This window comes from Balaenoptera physalus (genome assembly GCF_965194825.1).
Source record: "Balaenoptera physalus genome assembly, chromosome: 3".
NCBI lineage: Eukaryota > Metazoa > Chordata > Mammalia > Artiodactyla > Balaenopteridae > Balaenoptera > Balaenoptera physalus.
The window spans coordinates 14,840,552-14,863,551 of NC_138890.1; the positions used below are offsets into that span (position 1 = coordinate 14,840,552).

General features: G+C 39.6%; 1 protein-coding gene across 1 annotated transcript; it reads left to right on the forward strand.

Annotated features, from left to right (window-relative positions):
* Positions 1-4,411: 4,411 nt before the first annotated feature.
* Positions 4,412-22,610, forward strand: OR2B11 (olfactory receptor family 2 subfamily B member 11; the record flags this gene model as incomplete). Its single annotated transcript, XM_082453978.1, is given in 8 exon segments — positions 4,412-8,928; positions 8,930-9,085; positions 9,089-9,222; positions 9,224-9,284; positions 9,288-9,368; positions 9,372-9,728; positions 9,734-9,839; positions 22,552-22,610. Coding segments are annotated over 8 exon segments (987 nt in total). The 5' UTR covers positions 4,412-8,895.
* Positions 22,611-23,000: the final 390 nt, after the last annotated feature.

Sequence of the window (23,000 nt, forward strand, 5' to 3'; positions counted from 1 at the left end):
CTCCAGTCTCACACACTACATCAATTACCAGCTAACCCCTCAGACACTAATTAAACAAAACATCAGGGATAACTTCCCAGCCAGAGGAGAACAAGGTTTTCTTCTCAATGTCTGGGGAGAAAGAGCAAAGCCCTTAATAAAACAGAGACAATGAGGTCAAATTTCATCTGAGGGATAATTTTGAAATGATCAAGGAGCATGACACAGGATGGTTTGCCACCTAAGACTCTTATCCTCAGAAGTAACCTTCACTACCTAAGCACATAAGCTTGCTCCACCAAATCAAAATGTCTTCAGGTCTGGGGACCACCAAGATTATAGCAGATCCACGGAGATCACACAGAAAGCACTGAGTATCCCCAGTGATCGTGTTGTGATGGAAGACAGACTTTTCTTCTAGACTAATAATCTCTCCATGTCTACTCAGAGGGCAAGGCTCAGGTAAGGGTGAAGTCCCAGCAACTTCATCAGAGAAAGCATGTTGTGTCTTCCTAGAATATAAAGAACATTTCCAATGACTCCGTCCCTAAATGTCTCTCTCCAACAAAAAGCACCACATGCTGCTAATAAAGCCTCCATTCCTTAAGCAAGCCCTCTGTAGAAGCCAGGGAAACATGGAGGTAAGTGGTTAGTCCTCAACTCTAGACAAACTAAAATCTGCACAGTGCAGTAGAGGTTGGTCAGGCTGTGGCAGCAGGAACACTGGTCTGTGCTGGAGACCAAGATGATGTGGGACAGCGGACAGGCAGATCAATGATCAGTGGCTAAGCATTAAGCAACATATGTAAGATTGTGTACTTAAAAGCTAGAAAAGACAGCCAGGAACAGACTAGGCTGCGCCCACCTCTAGGTAAATGAGCTGTTCAATACTCACTGGAAGAGTGGATATTGCCCAGAGTAAATGAGACCCTGAGTCTCATTCCTGCTGCCTCTCAATATTTTCGACAATGCTGAGTCATAGTCTCAAGAGCAATATTAAACCCTTCATGGTCATGAAAAGAGAGAAACAGAACAAGTAAAGCCAAATAGTGCCAATCCCTAGAGAAAGCAAGCTTCTAGCTACATTTTAGCAGCAAACTGAAATATCCAGAGAACATTAAAAGGCAATGGATTATGGGTGGGGGACCAGATTTCTGCAGGCGAGGCCATCCCTGTCTCGGTGACATGTGTTTGCTTGCAGAGACTGGTGCCCTCCCTGTGAGGGCTTGTGTCCTCTCTCTGTGGCCCCAAAGACCCATCACTGCTGTGTTCCAGCTCCTTCTTCCCTTTTCCCCTCCCCACCACCACTAGAAAGAATAACAGATGCAGCTCAGGACTCTACATACCATCTGGAATAAGGAGTTATTTGAAGACTGAGACCTTTAGGTTTATGAACATAATCAGTAATCACTTCATGAATTAATTGCATTATGCATGCTGTCTAAGTGCTGTGAATGACACAATGTGTAAGATCCTTGCTTTTAGAGAAATTACAATCTCTGCAAAAAGTAAGAATTAACAAATTGGAAATTATTATCAAACAATATAGCACATTATTAAGTTTTCCTTTAGGCAAGGTTTTCAATATTTTTCAGGGTATTTAAGAAAGAGTTGTGCATCTAGAAGGGGACTGCTCATACTTTGGAGGCAGTGATGTCCTGGGTCAATGGTTATGACATCTGGGGGCTTATGAAGAGGTAACTTTCCCTCTGTATGAACCAATATCAGGGGGCTTCAATATCTTACCCCACGGAGTCATATTGCAGCTTTGACCTGAACAAGGAAGATGTTCTTAACCTTTATGAACTTCTCAGTTTTCCCAGAGTTTTTGAAGTAGGACATGAGATAGCACATATATAGTACCTGGTACACAGACTGAAGGGTGGTAGTGCTCAGTCAATGCTGATTTACCTCCTTTCCTTTCTCACTATTTGCTAGAAATTGTTTTTTTTTAATAATCTCTAAAAGTAAAGCATTTTGAAAAGTTTTACCTCAAGCCTCTTGTGGAGATGTGGTTACCAATGGTCCTCAAACCTCTCTGTATGTAGGAGTTTATAAGGGATGACCTATGGTGAGGATCAGTGAGGATGGTTTATGAAAGAAGCAGAAGCTGAGCTATAGTGAAATCAAATGTATGATGTGAAGTGAAACAGCATCCTGGCACATGGGCAAAGACCTGTCTCAGGATGAGTGAGACCTGTGAGTGGACCTGGGCGTTAACTATGCTGAAGGGGCTGATGGATTGAGAGTTAGTGGAGCAAAGCTAAAGGGGGCAGAGCTGAAGGGGGAAGAGTCTAAAAGTACTCTTTCCTCATTGTGCCAGTTCACTTCTTCATTTTACTCTAATCAGAACTTCCATCCAAGAATAAGCATGTCATCAGAACAGAACTGGAAATACAAACAAATCATAAGAAAAGTACTTTTTTCTTTTTTGAGGAAAAACTTCCTGTTAATATCAGTGAAGGAAAATATTGGCATTCTTCTTTTTTTTTAATTAATTAATTTATTTATTTATTTTTGGCTGTGTTGGGTCTTCGTTTCTGCGCGAGGGCTTTCTCTAGTTGCGACGAGCGGGGGCCACTCTTCATCGCGGTGTGCGGGCCTCTCACTGAGGCGGCCTCTTTTGTTGCGGAGCACAAGCTCCAGACGCGCAGGCTCAGTAGTTGTGGCTCACGGGCCTAGTTGCTCCGCGGCATGTAGGATCTTTCCAGACCAGGGCTCGAACCCGTGTGCCCTGCATTGGCAGGCAGATTCTCAACCACTGCGCCACCGGGGAAGCCCAATATTGGCATTCTTAAGCCTTGTCCCCAAGACTCAATCTGCAATATAGTTTTAGTTATGGCCTTGGCTGTTAAACAGGACTTTCACTTGGTTATCTGAGTGGTGGGAATTTGAGGCTGAATTTTGATTGAAGAAAGAGATCTTTGGGGTTGATAGACAATAATACCTCATGGCCTAGACCTTGTTTCCCCATCTCATAAGCTTATTTCTAGATTTTCTCTCTTGTTTGTTGGAGTAGGTAACGTGTTCTGTCAACTCCCAAGAGGAATTTCAGCAGCCAGTGTCAGGCATGTGTGTGTGTGTGTGTATGTGCGTGTGTACAGATAGATGATAGATAGATAGATAGATAGATAGATAGATAACAAGGTTTATATATCATACAGGGTAATGATATGGAATGATATATATCACAGGGTATATCAATGTGTTCCCATCCAGCCTGCCAATTGGTATGGTGTAAATACTGTCCTTAAAATTTCCCATGGCAGCTGCTAAGAGAGACATGTGACAGAGGTCAGAAGAAACTGCAGGGAATTTGGTGTGAGAAGGATACAATCCTTGCTCTTGCTCAGTAACTATTAAGGAGATTTATATTTATTTATTAAGAGTTTTTATTTTTTAGGTAATTGGAAGACATAAAGATATATTTGCTCTTAACACCTGAGTCTTAGAAAGATGACTCCATTGTGAATGTGAGTGATGGGTTAGATAAGGCAGGGACTGCCTGCAAGAAGACAGTTAACAGGCTCTAAGAGGGGTCTGGAAGACCATTCTGGCCCAGAATGGCAGTGGCGAGAAAATAGATAGCTTGTATCTACAACATTGTGCTGGTAGAATAAATAGAACAAAGTCACTGATGAAATATGGTAAGTGAGGAATAGAACATCATTAGAAATAACCTGAATACTTTGAGTCAGGATGACTAACGCAGAGGCAGCCAAAAATTAGTAGGAAGGTGCTGGTTTGAGGTTGGAAGAATGGCTAAGTTAAATTGGGGCTGTTTCAGTTAGTAATCTCAAGAGGGAAATTGGACATCAGTGAATAAGTGACAGCTGTAGACACAGGTCTGGATTCTGCTTGAGGGTTATTGTAGCTGATGTGGAAATTACTGTTTACCCAGGGAAGCGAAGCAGCATGTTGGGGAACGTCTCTTTTTTGGTAGAAGAAAAACACAAGGATGTCAAGAGAGAGCAGAGGCCAGATCTGAAGCAGAGCTCTAAATGGAGGGCTGGACAGCAAGGCATCTGATGCAGGGTGAGAAGTGTCAGGCTGGGATGACTCCAAGCTTTGCAGTTGAGAGGGTGTGTGTGTGGGTGTGTGGGTGTGTGTGTGAGTGTGTGTGTGGGTGCATGTGCCCAGAAATGCCTGGTACACTGAACTGGAAATTACAAAAAACCTCTTCTCAATTATCTTACCACTTTCCCTCCTGTGACACTGCTCTTCTCTTTCTGGCATTTTCTTCTATCTTAGTCATTTGCACAAATGCTGTTGATGCTCTCCAAGTCACTAGCTGCATTTTCAAAAGCAAAGTGCTAGAACAAAAACCAACAAAAGCAAAAATAAGCAAGTGGGATTACATGAAACTAAAAAGTTTCTGCACAGCAAAGGAAATTATCAACAAAATGAAAAGGCAACTTACTGAATGGGAGAAAATATTTGCAAATTACAATAACTGATAAGGGGTTAATATCCAAAATATATATAGAACTCATATAACTTAATAACCAAAAACCAACGATCCCAATTAAAATGGGCAGAGGATCTCAGTAGACATTTTTCCAAATGAGACATACAGACAGACAGCAAGAAAAGGTGTTCAACATCACTAATCATTAGGGAATTGCAAACCCAAACCACAGTGAGATATCACCTCATACCTGTCAGAATGGCTATTATCAAAAAGACAAAAACAACAATTGTTGGTGAAGATGTGGAGAAAAAGCCACCCTCATTCACTATTGGTGGAGATGTAAATTGATGCAACCACTATGGTAAGTGGTATGAGAAAAATTAAAAGTGGAAACATTATATATAATCCAGAAGTTAAACTTCTGGGTGTTTATCTGAAGAAAACAAAAACACTCTTGACCTCAGAGATATAGTGGGTTCCATTCCAGACCACCACAATAGAGCAAATATAACAATAAAACAAGTGACACAAAATTTTTGGTTCCCCAGTGAATATAAAAGTTATGTTTACACTACATTGTAGTGTATTAAGTGTGTAATAGCATTATGTCTAAAAAATCAATGTATATGCCTTAATTTTAAAATTCTCTACTGCTAAAAAATGCTAACCATTATCCGAGCCTTCCAGGAGTTATAATCTTTTTGCAACAGTAATATCAAAGATTACTGATCACAGGGAATTCCCTGGTGGTCCAGTGGTTAGGAATCTGCACTTTCACCGCCAAGGGCCCAGGTTCAATCCCTGGTCGGGGAACTAAGATCCCACAATCTGTGCAGCAAGGCCAAAAAACAAAAACAACAACAACAACAAAAAAAAAAAACAGGACAAAGATCACTGATCACAGACAACCATAATAAATAAAATAATAATTAAAAAGTTAAAAATATTGTGAGAATTACCAAAATGTGGCACCAAGACGTGAAGTGAGCAAATGCTGTTGAAAAAAATGATGCCAACAGACTTTCTCAATGCAGGGTTTCCATAAACCTTTAACTTGTAAAAAAAAAAAAAAAAAAAAAAAAAAGCAATATCTACAAAGGGCAATAAAGTGAACTTCAATAAAATGAGGTATACCCATAATTCAAAAAGACATATACACCCCATATCTGCTGCAGCATTATTTACAATAGCCAAGATATGGAACCAACCTAAATGTCTATCAATGGATGAATGGATAAAGAAACTGTGGTATATATACACATGGAATGCTACTGGGCCATAAAAAGAATGAAACCTTGCCATTTGTGAGAACATGGATGGATCTTGAGGGCTTTATGCTAAGTGAACTAAGTAAGAGAAAGAAAAGTACCATATGATTGTACTTATATGTAGAATACCAAAAAAAAAAAAAAAAAAGCTCATAGACACAGAGAACAGACTTGTAGTTGCCAGAGGTGGGGCGATGGACAAAATGGGCTCACAAGGTCAAAAGGAACGAATTTCCACTTATAAATTAAATAAGTAATGGGGATGTAGTGTACAGCATAGCAACTATAGTTAATAATACTGTTATTGCATATTTGAAAGTTGCTGAGAGAGTAGATTTTAAAAGTTCCAATCACAAGAAAAAAAATTGTAACTATATATGGGAACAGATGTTAACTAGAATTACTGTGGTGATCATTTTGCAATATATACAAATATAGAATCATTATGTTGTACACCTGAAACTAATGTTATATGTCAATTATACCTTAATTTTAAAAAATCAAAAAAATTTTTAAAAAGCAAAGTGCTAGAGAGAATAATGGCTAAAAGGAAGATCTTAGCTTTCAGTATTGACTGTCAGTTGCTGCTACATAAATAATATAAGGTAGACCAGTTATCCTCCCCAAGACACTGCTTAACAGTAAAACAGGGTTGAAAACTTCTACCTTACTGGGTTGTTAAAGCACTAAGTAAGATAACCATGTACTGTTGTTATCACAGTACCTCACTCACATGAGTGCTTAATAATTGGTATTTATTATTAAAAATCTCCTATATCTATCCCTCTATCTTTCTTGCTTCCTCCATCCTTTTATCTCTTTTTTCACCATTCCCCAACTTTTCTCTTTCTTGTCTAGTTTAGGTTCTGAGAAGAAACCTTGGAATCAGAAATTAGGAAAGGAAAATGACATAATTACTTTTCATCTTAAAAAAGGAGCAAGCCTGACTTTGCCCTGCTGCAACTCATGTGTCAAAATCTGGGTCTTGTGTTCCCATTAGAGATAAAATAATCAAATTCTCTTATAGAATTATCTTAGAAGTATTTTTGATAGGATGGTGGGTAGAAGTGCAACAATTGGGTGTTCCACAAGAATATTGGGAACTTAATAGGAAATATTATATAGTTTTGAAACAGCAGAGGAAGAAAGGTAATTTGCACTTATTTATCCATTTCAACCCCAGAATTTGAGTTATTTTCAAATAATACATTCCTTAGAATGTAGAGCTGTGGGGAATGGGAGGAAACATGTTTATTACAGCATCTAGGCTGAAGAGATCTCTATGAATTTTAGAGTTATGTATAAAGCACCAAATAAAGAACTAAAAAATGAATCCTTCATAAGTTACCTGCACACAGGACTTAATTCCCTTTCAATATTATCATGGACTGTATCATTCCCACCATGAACTTGAGGGTGTACAGTCCTGAGGGGAGTGTAGGAGGTTGGAGACCAATGCAGCTCAGTAGTAACGCCCCCTGAGTCAGAAGAGGGCAACACAGTTGCTTTATGACAGCAATGGAATCTGGAAATCAGATCAGTTGTGTTTTTCAACTCCAAGAGGAAACAGCTCCTTGGCAAAAAAAGTTTTATAGGGAATTCAAATGTCACTCAAACTGCCTGATAAATGTTACCTCTAGAGGCAATCTTATCCTTCAGTAGACAACTCCAGGGGCTATGTTTCTTACCCTCATCAACACCTTTCTCCCTTTGCTCAAAATTCTATGTTCTGGAGTCTCATTAGGTGCCATGACCCAGTCAAATGTGGAAGGGACTTATCTCCTCCACTCAGGATTTTGGACTGTGTTTTTTTGTTTGTTTGTTTGTTTTTAACTGCCTAAGTGAATGATAGTGCTGTCCATGTACGAGCAGTCATGGAGAGAGAGACCAGCATGGAGAGCCAGGGAGGCAATATAAACCTTAGGAGGTGAGTAGGATGTGCTCATATCAATAAACCCCTTAGCTATTTACAAAGCCCTTACTTTTTAAAAAAATTTTTATTGGAGTATATCTGATTTAAAATGTTGTGTTAGTTTCTGCTGTACAGCAAAGTGAATCAGTTGTACATATACATATATCCACTCTTTTTTACATTCTTTTCCCATATAGGTCATTACAGAGTACTGAGAAGAGTTCCCTGTGTTATACAGTAAGTCTTTATTAGTTATCTATTATATATACAGTAGCATATATATGTCAATCCCAATCTCCCAATTTATTCCTCCCCCCAACCCCCCACTTTCCTCCCTGGTAACCATAAGTTTGTTTTCTACATCTGTGACTGTATTTCTGTTTTGTAAATAAGTTCATTTGTATCACTTTTTTAGATTCCACATATAAGCAATATAGTATGATATTTGTCTTTCTCTGTCTGGCTTATTTCACTCAGTATGATAATCTCTAGGTCCATCCATGTTGCTGCAAGTAACATTATTTCATTCTTTTTTATGGCTGAGTAATATTTCATTGTATGTATGCACCACATCTTCTTTATCCATTCATCTGTCGATGGACATTTAGGTTGCTTCCATGTTCTGGCTATTGTAAATAGTGCTGCAATGAACATTGTGGTGCATGTATCTTTTCAAATTGTAGTTTTCTCTGGATAGATGCCCAGGAGTGGGATTGCAGGATCATATGGTAGCTCTATTTTTAGTTTTTTGAGGAACCTCTATACTGTTCTCCACGATGGTTGTACCAATTTACCTTCCCACCAATGCAAAGCCCTTACTCTTGCTTTATGCCACCTTTCACCTCCCTCCCGCCACCACTTCAAAAAGGTCAAACAAGAAAGCCTAAGAAAGTGATCAATGCCTGGTTAATGAGTTTGTAGAGAGAATTCAAACCTTCTAATAGTGATGGGAGCTATGGCAGATTTTGACCAAATTGGAAGAAAATTGCTCTTACAATATGCTTTCACAAACCTAATGGCCCTTTATCATCCCCAAGAATGTAGTTGAAGCAGGTATTTTTTCCCCATGTTACAGATGCAGAAATTGAAGTTCAGAGAGGGTCACAGAGTAGGAAGGAGAGCAAGACATACATGCAACTGTCTGACTCTTGGTTCTAATTTCCTCCATATTTCAGTGTCTTTACAGAGGTAAGGAAGATCAGACATGGTGGAACCTGTATAAGAAAGCACAGGCACTGGCATGAGAAAGACAGTTAATTTTGCTTCTTAGATTTTATTCATCCCAACTTTCTCAATTGATCACAGGTGCCAGAAAATGCCTCAGCATGAGAAGTGACAACCAAAGCTTTTTGGGGGACCCCCCCTAAGGACTTCATCCTTCTGGGTGTTTCTGATAGGCCATGTCTGGAACTTCCTCTCTTTGTGGTCCTCCTGGTGTCCTATGTTCTGTCCATGTTGGGGAACATTTCCATCATCCTGGTGTCCCAGCTGGATCCCCAGCTCCACAGCCCCACGTAAATCTTCCTCAACCACCTCTCCTTCCTGGACCTCTGCTATACCACCACCAAGGTCCTTCAGATGCTGGTCAACATGGGAAGCTCCAGCAAGACCATCAACTACAGTGGCTGCACTGTACAGTATGCAGTTTTCCACTAGTTGGGATGCACGAGCAGCCATGGCTCTGGACCGCTACGTGGCCATCTGTGAGCCCCTCTGATACACCATTATCATGCACTGCCCTCTCTGCCAGCAGCTTGTGGTTGTGGCCTGGCTCAGTGACTTTGGCAACTCCCTTGTTTAGGTAGTCCTGAGAGTACAGTTGCCTTTCTGTGGGCAAAAGGTGCTAAACAACTTCTTCTGTGAGGTGCCAGCCAAGATCAAGCTAGCGTGTGCTGACACAGCTGTGAATGACACCACACTGGCTGTGCTGGTGACCTTCTTTGTGCTGGTCCCCCTAGCTCTCATCCTTCTCTCTTACGGCTTCATTGCTCGTGCAGTGCTCATGATCCAGTCTTCCAAGGGATGGCACAAGGCATTTGGGACCTGTTCTTCCCACCTGGTGGTGGTCTCCCTCATCTACCTACCTGCCATCTACTTGTACTTGCAACCTCCTTCCAGCTACTCCCAGGAGCAGGGCGAATTTATCTCCCTCGTCTATTCCAAATCACACCCACCCTCAATCCCTTCATCTGTACCCCGAGGAACAAGGATGTGGAGGGTGATCTTAGAAGACTCCTGGCAAAGGGGGAACCTTCAACATGGCGGAGGAGTAAGACGTGCAGATCACCTTCCTCCCCACAAACACATCAAAAATACATCTACATGTGGAGCAACTCCTGCAGAACACCTACTGAATGCTGGCAGAAGACCTCAGACTTCCCAAAGGCAAGAAAGTCTCCATGTACCTGGGTAGGGCAAAAGAAAAAACAGAGACAAAAGAATAGGGATGGGACGTGCACCTCTGAGAGGGAGCTGTGAAGGAGGAAAAGTTTCCACACACTAGGAAACTCCTTCACTGGTGGACAGAGGGGATGGGCAGGGGGGAATCTTCAGAGCCACGGAGGAGAGCGCAGCAACAGCAGTGCAGAGGGCAAAGCAGAGAGATTCCCACACAGAGGATTGGTGCCGGCCAGCACTCACCAGCCTGAGAGGCTTGTCTGCTCACCTGCCAGGGAGGGTCAGAGCTGGGAGCTGAGGCTCAGGCTTTGGACATCATACTCCACGGATAGGACTGGGGTTGGCTGCGTGAAGACAGCCTGAGGGGGCTACTGCACCACAGCTAGCCAGGAGGGAGTCTGGGAAAAAGTCTGGAACTACCTACGAGACAAGAGACCATGGTTGCAGGGTGTGCGAGGAGAGGGAATTCAGAGCACCAGCTAAAAGAGCTCCATAGATGGGTGCGAGCCACAGCTATCAGCTCGGACCCCAGAGACGGGCATGAAACTCTAACGCTGCTGCTGCTGTCACCAAGAGTCCTATGTGCAAGCACAGGTCACTATCCACACCTCCCCCTGGGAGCCTATGCAGCCTGCCAGGGTCCTGTGATCCAAGAACAACTTCCCTGGAAGAAAACACAGCACACCTCAGGCTGTTGCAATGTCACGCCGGTCTCTGCCACCCCAGGCTCACTCTTCATTCCAAGTATGATTACAATACCCCTCCCTCCCCCCCACCTGAGTGAACAAGAGTGCCCTAATCAGCCACTGCTTTAACCTCCTCCTGTCTGGAAGGGGAACAGATGCCTGAGGGCCACCTTCATGCAGAGGTGGGGCCAAAACCAAAGCTGAACCCCAGGAGCTGTGCAAACAAAGAAGAGAAAGGGAAATTTCTCCGTGAAGCCTCAAGAGCAGTGGATTAAACCCACACAATCAACTTGATGTACCCTGCACCTGTGGAATAACTGAATAGATAATGAATTATCCCAAAATTGAGATGGTGGACTTTGGGAGCAACTGTAGACTTAGGGTTTGCTGTCTGCAACTAATCTGTTTCTGATTTTTATGTTTATCTTAGTATAGTTTTTAGTGCTTGTTATCATTCGTGGATTTGTTTATTGGTTTGGATGCTCTCTTTTTATTATTATTATTATTTTACTTTTTTATAATTATTATCTTTTTTTCTTTCTTTTTTCCTCCCTTTTCTTCTGAGCCATGTGGTTCACAGGGTCTTTTTTTTTTTTTTTTTTACTTTATTTATTTATTTATTTTATTTTTAGCTGCATTGGGTCTTCGTTGTTGTGTGCGGGCTATATCTAGTTGTGGCGAGCAGGGGCTAAACTTCATTGTGGTGCACACGGGCTTCTCATTGTGGTGGTTTCTCCTTGTTGCAGAGCATGGGCTCTAGACGCATGGGCTTCAGTAGTTGTGGCTTGCAGGCTTTAGAGTGCAGGCTCAGTAGTTGTGGCACATGGGCTTAGTTGCTATGTGGCATGTGAGATCTTCACAGACCAGGGATTGAAACTGTGTCCCCTGCAATGGTAGGTGGATTCTTTACCCCTGCACCACCAGGGACGTCTGCTAACAGGGTCTTGGTGCTCCAGCCTGGTGTAAGGCCTGAGCCTCCGAGGTGGGAGAGCTGACTTCAGGACATTGGACCACCAGACACCTTGCAGCCCCAAGTAATATCAATCGTCAAGAGCTCTGCCAGAAATCTCCAGCTAAATGCTAAGACACAGCTCCACCCAACAGCCAGCAAGCTCCAGTGCTGGACTCTCCATGCCAAACAACTAGCAAGACAGGAACACAACCCCACTCGTTAGCACAGAGGTTGCCTAAAATCATATTAAGTTCACAGACACCGCAAAACACACCACCAGACTCGACCCTTCTCACCAGAAGGACAAGATCCAGCCCCACCCACCAGAACACAGGCACCATTCCCCTCCACCAGGAAGCCTATACATACCACTGTACCAACCTTACCCACTGGGGGCAGATACCATAAACAATGAGAACTATGAACCTGCAGCCTGCAAAAAGGAGACCCCAAACACAGTGAGCTAAACAAAATGAGAAGACAGAGAAATATACAGCAGGTGAAGGAGCAAGGTAAAAACACACCAGACCAAACAAATGAAGCAGGAAATAAACAGTCTACCTGAAAAAGAATTCATAGTAATAATAATAAAGATGATCCAAAGTCTTGGAAATAGGTTGGAGAAAATACAAGAAATGTTTAACAAAGACCTAGAAGAACTGAAGAGCAAACAAACAATGATGAACAACACAATAAATGAAATTGAAAATTCTCTAGAAGGAAGCAATAGCAGAATAACTGAGGCAGAAGAACGGATAAGTGACCTGGAAGATAAAATAGTGGAAATAACTACTGCAGAGCAGAATAAAGAAAAAATAATGAAAAGAATTAAGGACAGTCTCAGAGACCTCTGGGACAACATTAAATGCACCAACTTTCGAATTATAGGGGTCCCAGATGAAGAAGAGAAAAAGAAAGGGTCTGAGAAAGTATTTGAACATTTATAGTTGAAAACGTCCCTAATATGGGAAAGGAAATAGTCAATCAAGTCCAGGAAGCACAGAGAGTCCCATACAGGATAAATGCAAGGAGAAACACCACAAGACAGATATTAATCAAATTATCAAAAATTAAATACAAAGACAGAATATTAAAAGCAGCAAGGGAAAAGCAACAAATAACATACAAGGGAATCCCCATAAGGCTAACAGCTCATCTTTCGGCAGAAACTCTGCAAGCCAGAAGGGAGTGGCAGGACATATTTAAAGTGATGAAAGGGAAAAACCTACAACCGAAATTATTCTACCCAGCAAGGATCCCAGTCAGATATGATGGAGAAATTAAAATCTTTACAGGCAAGCAAAAGCTAAAAGAATTCAGCACCACCAAACCAGCTTTACAACAAATGCTAAAGGAACTTCTCTAGGCAGAAAAGACAAGAGAAGGAAAAGACCTACAAAAACAAACTCAAAACAATTAAGAAAATGGTAATAGGAACATATATAGTGATAATTACCTTAAAAGTAAATGGATTAAATGCTCCAACCAAAAGACACAGGCAGGTTGAATGGATACAGAAACAAGACCTGTATATATGCTGTCTACAAGAGACCCACTTCAGACCTAGGGACACATACAGACTGAAAGTGATGAGATGGAAAAAGATATTCCATACAAATGGAAATCAAAAGAAAGCTGGAGTAGCAATTATCATATCAGACAAAATAGATGTTAAAATAAAGACTGTTATAAGAAACAAAGAAGGACACTGCATAATGATCAAAGGATCAATCCAAGAAGAAGATATTACAGTTGTAAATATTTATGCACCCAACATAGGAGTACCTCAATACATAAGGCAAATGCTAACAGCCATAGAAAGGGAAATCGACAGTAACACAATAATACTAGGACTTTAACACCCCACTTTCACCAATGGACAGATCATCCAAAATGAAAAGAAATAAGGAAACACAAGCTTTAAATGACACATTAGACAAGATGGATTTAATTAATATTTATAGGACATTCCATCCAAAAACAACAGAATACACTATCTTCTCTAGTGTTCATAGAACCTTCTCCAGGATAGATCATATGTTGGGGCACAAATCAAGCCTTGGTGAATTTAAGAAAATTGAATCATTTCCGACCACAATGCTATGAGACTAGATATCAATTACAGGAAAAAATCTGTAAAAAATACAAACACATGGAGGCTAAACATATATTACTAAATAACCAAGAGATCACTGAAGAAAATAAAGAGGAAATCAAATAATACCTAGAAACAAATGACAATGAAAACACGACGACCCAAAACCTATGGAATGCAGCAAAAGCAGTTCTAAGAGAGAAGTTTATAGCAATACAATCCTACTGCAAGAAACAAGGAACATCTCAAATAAACAACCTAACATTACACCTAAAGCAATTAGAGAAAGAAGAACAAAAAACCCCCAAAGTTAGCAGAAGGAAAGAAATCATAAAGATCAGAGCAGAAATAAATGAAAAAGAAATGAAGGAAACAATAGCAAAGATCAATAAACTAACAGTTGGTTCTTTGAGAAGATACAGAAAATTGATAAACCATTAGCCAGACTCATCAAGAAAAAAAGGGAGAAGACTCAAATCAATAGAATTAGCACTGAAAAAGGAGAAGTAACAACTGACACTGCAGAAGAACAAAGGATCGTGAGAGATTACTACAAGCAAGTACATGCCAATAAAATGGGCAACCTGGAAGAAATGGACTAATTCTTAGAAAAGCTCAACCTTCCGAGGCTAAACAAGGAAGAAATAGAAAATATAAACAGACCAATCACAAGCACTGAAATTGAAACTGTGATAAAAAATCTTCCAACAAATAAAAGCCCAGGACCAGATGGCTTCACAGGCGAATTCTATCAAACATTTAGAGAAGAGCTAATACCTATCCTTCCTAAACTCTTCCAAAATATAACAGAGGGAAGAACACTCCCAAACTCCTTCTACAGGGCCACCATCACCCTGATACCAAAACCAGACAAAGATGTCACAAAAAAAGAAAATTACAGACCAATATCACTGATGAACATAGATGCAAAAATCCTCAACAAAACACTAGCAAACTAATCCAGCAGCACATTAAAAGGATCATACATCATGATCAAGTGGGGTTTATCCCAGGAATGCAAGGATACTTCAATACATGCAAATCAATCAATGTGATACACCATATTAACAAATTGAAGGAGAAACACCATATGATAATCTCAATGGATGCATAAAAATCTTTTGACAAAATTCAACACTCATTTATGATAAAAACCCTCCAGAAAGTAGGCATAGAGGGAACTTACCTCAACATAATAATGGCCATATATGACAAACCCACAGCCAACATCATTCTCAGTGGTGAAAAACTGAAACCACTTACTCTAAGATCAGGAACAAGACAAGGTTGTCCACTCTCACCACTATTATTCAACATAGTTTTGGAAGTTTTAGTCACAGCAATCAGAGAAGAAACATAAATAAAAGGAATCCAAATTGGAAAAGAAGAAGTAAAGCTGTCACTGTTTGCAGATGACATGACACTATGCACAGAAAATCCTAAAGATGCCACCAGAAAACTACTAGAGCTAATCAATGAATCTGGTAAATGTGCAGGATACAAAATTCATGCACAGAAATCTCTTGCATTCCTATACACTAACAATGAAATATCAGAAAGAGAAATTAAGGAAACAATCCCATTTACCATTGCAAAAAAAGAATAAAATACCTAGGAATATATCTACCTAAGGAGGCAAAAGACCTGTACTCAGAAAACTATAAGATACTGATGAAAGAAATCAAAGATGACAAAAACAGATGGAGAGACACACCATGTTGTTGGATTGGAAGAATCAATATTGTGAAAATGACTATACTGACCAAAGCAATCTACAGATTCAATGCAATCTCTATAAAATTATGAATGGCATTTTTCACAGAATTAGAACAAAAAATTTCACAATTTGTATGGAAACAAAGAACACCCTGAATCATCAAACAATCCTGAGAAAGAAAAACAGAGCTGGAGGAATCAGGCTCCCTGGCTTCAGACTATATTACAAAACTACAGTAATCAAGACAGTATGGTACTGGCACAAAAACAGAAATATAGATCAATGAAACAGGATAGAAAGCCCAGAGATAAACCCACGCACATATGATCACCTTATCTTTGATAAAGGAGGCAAGAATATACAATGGAGAAAAGACAGCCTCTTCAATAAGTGGTACTGGGGAAACTGGACAGCTACATGTAAAAGAATGAAAATAGAACACTCAACACCATACACAAAAATAAATTCAAAATGGATTTAAGACTAAATTTAAGGCCAGACACTATAAAACTCTTAGAGGAGAACTTAGGCAGAACACTCTATGACATAAATCACAGCAAGATCCTTTTTGACATACTTCCTAGAGAAATGGAAATAAAAACAAAAATAAACAAATGGGACCTAATGAAACTTAAAAGCTTTTGCACAGCAAAGGAAACCATAAACAAGACAAAAAGACAACCCTCAGAATGGGAGAAAAAAATTGCAAATGAGGCAACTGACAAAAGATTAATCTCCAAAATTTACAAGCAGCTCATGCAGCTCAATATCAAAAAACAAAAAACCCAATCCAAAAATGGGCAGAAGACCTAAATAGACATTTCTCCAAAGAAGATAAACAGATTGCCAACAAACACATGAAAGGATGCTCAACATCGCTAATCATCAGGGAAATGCAAATCAAAACTACAATACGATATCATTTCACACCAGTCAGAATGGCCATCATCAAAAAATCTACAAACAATAAATGCTGGAGAGGGTGTGGAGAAAAGGGAACCCTCATACACTGTTGGTGCGAATGTAAATTGATACAGCCACTATGGAGAACAGTATAAAGGTTCCTTCAAAAACTAAAAATAGAACTACCATACGACCCAGCAATCCAACTACTGGGCATATACCCTGAGAAAACCGTAATTCAAAAAGAGTCATGTACCACAATGTTCATTGCAGCTCTATTTACAATAACCAGGACTTGAAAGCAACCTAAGTGTCCATCGACAGATGAATGGACAAAGAAGATGTAGCACATATGTACAATGGAATATTACTCAGCCATAAAAAGAAACGAAATTGAGTTATTTGTAGTGAGGTGGATGGACCTAGAGTCTGTCATACAGAGTGAAGTTAAGACAGAAAGAGAAAAACAAATACCGTATGCTGACACATATATATGGAATCTAAAAAAAAAAAAAAAACAGGTCATGGAGAACTAGGGGCAAGATGGGAATAAAGGCACAGACCTACTAGAGAATGGACTTGAGGACACGGGGAAGGGATAGGGTAAGTTGGGACAAAGTGAGAGGGTGGTAGTGTATATATGGACATGGTAGAGAGTGGTAGTGTATATATGTACTACCAAATGTACAATAGATAGCTAGTGGGAAGCAGTTGCATAGCACAGGGAGATCAGCTCGGTGCTTTGTGACCAGCTGGAAGGGTGGGATAGGGAGGGTGGGAGGGAGGGAGACACAAGAGGGAAGAGATATGCAGATATATGTATATGTATAACTGATTCACTTTGTTATAAAGCAGAAACTAACACACTATTGTAAAGCCATTATACTCCAATAAAGATGTTAAAAAATAAAATACATAAAATAAATAAAAAATTTTAAAAAATAAAAGAAACCAGGAATTGTGAATCTTAGGTTAATTCTCATTAAATTTGGAGCATAGCAAGGATATTCACTACCACTCCAAGTAGTAAAAACTACATAATGTAACAAACTAGAAAGAAAAATAAGATGTAGGAGAAAGAGAAAAGAAGAATCAGAGAATTATTATTACTTGAAGGTGATATCTATATAGAAAAAGCAAGCAAATTCATTAGACAAACCACTAGAATACTAAAGCTAATTGTTTTGCTATAGATAAATATTTATTTATATACAGCAATTTCACAATCCAACAATGACATTATAAAATGCAATAGAAATGCAACCCCATTTATAAAGGCCACAAAGATATTAGAGTATATAGGAATAAAGCTAATTTTTAAAACTGAGGGAGATACATATTAAAAAAATAACTAAACATTACTGAAAGATAGAAAAGGAGAATAATGGGGTAGATATACAATGTTTACAGATGGCATGACATATCACAAAACTGTGATTCTTTCCCAATTTAAACTTAAGTTCAACAGAAGTGCATGGATGCTTTCATGCAAGGTGTGTGTGTGTGTGTGTGTGTGTGTGTGTGTGCGTGTGTAGTTTAAGCTACAGGATCAAGAATGTGACTGGACAACTGTTTGCTAAAGGGATGAGGCATGTGACTCATGGATCCAATCAACTATCTCAGTAGAAACCAGGAATAAATTTGTTGTCCAGGTAAGATCTAAAAAGGTCCCTCTTGTTTGATGATTTGGACTCCTATGAATTTCACAGGAGACCAACAAGATTTTTGTGAATGTTCTATCAGCAGAAATACTGACAGATTGGACTAAAGGAGACAGAAACAGAATAAAATAAAGGAGACTGTAGGATTTCTAGGATTCCAGAGGCAAGAAATGGGCCAACAGGGCTATCTGTCTAGGAATACATGTTATCCTTCAAGAAAATGGAAGACTGATCCTATTGGTGGTTCAGAGTTTGACAAGGCTGCCATTGTCACCAGGGTCCAGAGAGCACAGGTCCAGGGGGTGAGGTCATCTACTTTTTTGTGACCAGGAGGGCAGTGCATAATCAGAGCAGATTATTCTCAAGACTTAAAATCTAATGGAATTTGTTCTGTCAGGTTTCATACTTGCTTGGGACCAGTGATTATTTCTTTCCTTCTGATTTTTCTCCTTTTGAATGGGAATGTCTATCCTATGCCTGTCCCACCATTATATTTTGGAAGTACATAACCTGATGTTTGGTTTCACATGTTCACAGCTGGACAGGAATTTTGCCTCAGGATGAATTATTCCTCAAGTCTCACCCATACCTGATTTAGATGATGTATTTTTTTTGGCCGAGCTGCACAGCTTGCAGGATCTTAGTTCCCCAACCAGGGATTGAACCCAGGCCTTTGACAGTGAAAGCCCGGAGTCCTAACCTCTGGACTGCCAGGGAATTCTAGATGATAATTAGATGAGCTTGGATAGTGGAATGGGTGAAGACCTTTAGGGAGGTTGGGATACAGTGAATGTATTTTACACGTGAAAAGAACATGAATTTGGAGAGCCAGAGAGAGCACGCTTATGAGTTTGTGTCCCCCAAAATTTATATATTGAAGGTCTATCTCCCAGCACCCCAGAATGTGACCTTATTTGGAAATAGCATTATTGCAGTTGTAATTAGTTAAGATGAGGACATTCGGGAGTAGGGTGAGCCTCCTCCATTTCTACAAATGTTCCTATAAAGTTTCGTCACTGGAAAAGCTCCACTGGCTGCTAGTGACACATCAGTTCTGAGAGTGAGTGTTACCATTTTAACCTGACTAAACATTTTGCTATTACAAATTGTATTAGTTTACTAGCACTGCCATAACAAAGTGCCACAAACTGCGTGGTTTAAATAATAGAAATGCACTGTCTCACAGTTCTGGAGGTTAGACATCTGAGACCGGGATGTCAACCAGGTTGGTTCCTTCTGAGAGCTATGAGGAAGAATCTGCTCCATGTCTCTGTCTCTGTCTCTGTCTCTGTCTGTCTCTCAGGTGGTTTGCTGAAAATCCTTGGCATTCCTCGGTTTGTAGAGTTCTGCCTTCATCTGCACATGATGTTCTCCCTGTGTTTATGTCTGTGTCTAAATTTTACCCTTTTACAAGGATACCAGGCATATTGAATTAGGGCCCATTCTACTCCAGCATGTTCCCACCTTAACTAATTACATCTATAAAGACCCTGTTTCCAAATAGGGTCACATTCTGAGTTACTGAAGGTTGGGGTTTCAACATATGAATTGAGACAGGTTGTGGGGCGAGGGAACACAATGTAACTGCAAACTAAAGAATGTCACTCGCCACTGGTTCTACAAGAATTAAGTCATTAGCCACTGTAGTCGCTGGCCTTCAGTATAACTTGAAAGAAATTCAGGGCAGAGATCAGGAATGAGGCACTCTGGGAAAACTGGCAGAACAAGACTTCAGATAGTTAGATTTTTTCAGGAGAAAATTTTATGAACCCTAATTCTTGCATCTTCCCATACTTAGAAAAACACTAAAACCACTAAGATATTCGTTCTTGGCAACTAGCAGCAATCTTCTACAGAGATGTGTGATTGATTACAAGTACGCTTCAGCAAAATCATATTTATGTGGGCCTCCCCCCTTACCTCTTCAGAACAGTTTCTCAGAGCTATCGTAGAGGCTCTCTCCCAGGCTATAGACCTCAGTAAGACACTGAATAAACTACACTCACAGTTCTTGTGTTGCGCATTTTCATTCAACTTGACATAATCCATAACAGAAGGAAAGCAAACACAAGGGAGGTGTAATAAGCTGACCCCTACAGTAAGTTACAGGGCCTCAATCCTAGCAAGTCCTTCTGAAAAGTATGTAGAATGTATCACTCAAAGGAAGAGGAAACCTTCATAGTGGTCCCCACCCCTGTTCTCAAGGGCATTAGCTTTGTTGTATTGGCAGGCTGGGCAGCATGGGGTTGTTCAGCAAATGTCCCATGGAGTATCAGAGAAGCCTCATGGCTGAAAGGCAAAGAAAGATAGGTGTTACCTCTGACTTGACATACTATCATATTGCATCTGTGTGCAGCTGGTGAGCACAATGGCTGGAGTGAAATGTGAACCAGAACTGGGCACAAGAGGGTTCAAGCTGGGGCTAATATTTTATCTTTACAACAATGCTCAAAAGTTTTACATTTTATAGTTTATCAACCTTTCCTTTATACTTTGTGTATTTTATATTTATTTCAAGAAGCACATTACCTAAACTTGCACATTTTGCTCTATTTTCTTCTAAAGTCTTTATACTTTCTTCCCTGAAGAAAACAATGTGCTTTTATTGTGACTGCATTCTGTTAATTTAATGATCTGTGTCAATGTGCTTATGTCATGTAATGCACTTTCCTGTCATTCTGTTTCTCCCCCAGCTTCATTGGGTTATAACTGACAAATAAAAATTAGATAGGTAAATAGGTAGAACACAATGTGATGTTTTAGTTAAGTATACACTGTGAAACAATCAACTCAATCAAGCTAATTAACATATCTATTGTCTCACATAGTTGCACTTTTCCTTTTGTGTGTGTGTGTATGGTGAGAACATTTAAGATCTACCCTCTTAGCAAACTTCAATTATACAATACAGTATTGTTAACTATAGTCACGTTGTTGTACATGTAGCTTTACTTTGAAAATGTGTCTTCATTACTTTTGGAATTTATTTGTATGATATAAGGCAGAAATACAATGTTTCCATGTGCATGGCTCTTTGTCCCAGCCAGGTTGACTAGTCCTTCCTTTCCTCAACATTTTCAATGTCACAAATTACATTTCCATGCATGCCTATGCCTGTGCATGAACTCTATCCTGCCTATACTACATCAATCAGTTTTATAGCTTTTTAATATCTAGTGTGGCAAGTTCTCCTACGTTGTCAAATTTTTTCTGGATATTCTTTGTTCCTTATTTTTCTTATACATTTAAAAAATTATCTTGCTCAGTTCTGTGAAAATCCCTGTCAGTATGTTAATGACAATTGCATCAAATTTTAGTTTGAGGGGAGGAACAGATAACATTGTCATGCCTTTGAAACTTCCCATCCATGAATATGACATATATCTCCATCTCTCCATTCATTCAGGTCCTCTTTTGTATGGTTTTTTACAACTTTTAATTTTTAAGAGATTCACTCCAGGTAAATATTGACTGAAAGAAAAACACACAAGTTACATTTTATTCAGGGTCTTACTGAGGACTATAGCCCAGGAGACAGCCTCTCAGATAGCTCTGAGGAACTGCTCCAAAGAGGTAGGGGAAGAAGCCAGTATATATGTGACTTTTTTTTTTTTTTTTTTTGGCTAGGGAATGCATGTAGTCAAGTATACATCTTGGTAAAAGATTACTGCTAGTCATAACGAACAGATATCTCAAGTTAATGATTAACATGCTTTTCTATCTATGAGAAGATGAAAGAAACTGGGCTTATTAAAACTCTTCCTGACCTACATCTAACTATCTAAGGAACCTGTTTGTCCAAAACACAGAGCATCCTGTTGTCATCTTTAATTTCCTCTGTCTGAAACACAGAGTGCACTGTTGGTCAGTGACTGTAGTGGGTAAATCTTTGTAGACTTGGATGGTGAGAAAAATGCTCTTTGCTCTTCTTTTGTTTGCATACTTAATAACTTTTATTGCTATGATTAATGGGATTTTTAAAAATAAATTTATTCATTTATTTTTGGCTACGTTGGGTCTTCGTTGTTGTGCACAGGCTTTCTCTAGCTGTGGCGAGCGGGGGCTACTCTTCGTTGCAGTGTGTGAGCTTCTCATTGAGGTAGTTTCTCTTGTTGCAGAGCACGGGCTCTAGGTGCACGGGCTTCAGTAGTTGTGGTGCACGGGCTTCAGTAGTTGTGGTGCATGGGCTTAGCTGCTCCGCGGCATGTGGGATCTTCCCAGACAAGGGCTTGAAACCATGTCCCCTGCATTAGCAGGTGGATTCTTAACCACTGCACCAGCAGGGAAGTCCCTTTATTAATAGGATTTTATTACATTTTAAATTGCAAGTGCTTAGAAATACTGCTGTTTCGATTATTTATACCTTTTATTTGGAAATATGTCATATGTACATAAAAGATGCAAGAATAAGAACAGTCTAAAGAATAATTCCATAACCCTCCCACCCCAAGATTTATCCATTGTCAACACTGACATTGACATTCTTGAAGAATATAGTTCCCCCCCCCCCCTTTTAATAGAACTTCCTCATTTGGAGTTTGTCTGGTGTTTGCTGATGATTAAATTCCAGGTTCTCAACCAGAAACACACAGTAGTGATATTGGTTCCACCTCAAGTCATCTCACCTGAAAGCAGACATCCATCTGCCCTCACTGATATTTTTTATTAGATGGTCAGGTACTGTCCAATTTCTGCTCTTTATATAGTTACTATTTTTCTTTTGCAACTGATTAGCCAACTGTAAAAAGATAATTTCAGACTACACAAGAATACTGCTTATCATTTAAATTTCCTATTAGGTTTTAGCACCCATTACTGCTTCATGCCTCACCCAATTTTAATTGTGATGGTTGGAACGAATGATTTCTTTCCAACTGCATGTGTTGATGTTTGTATATTGATTTTTCTATCCATCACCTTTACTTATTTTTTAGTTCTACTAGTGTGGAAAACCTCATGGAATTTTCCAAATTAATAGTTATATTGTGGGGTATTTATCTATTCAGATATTCCTCTTGA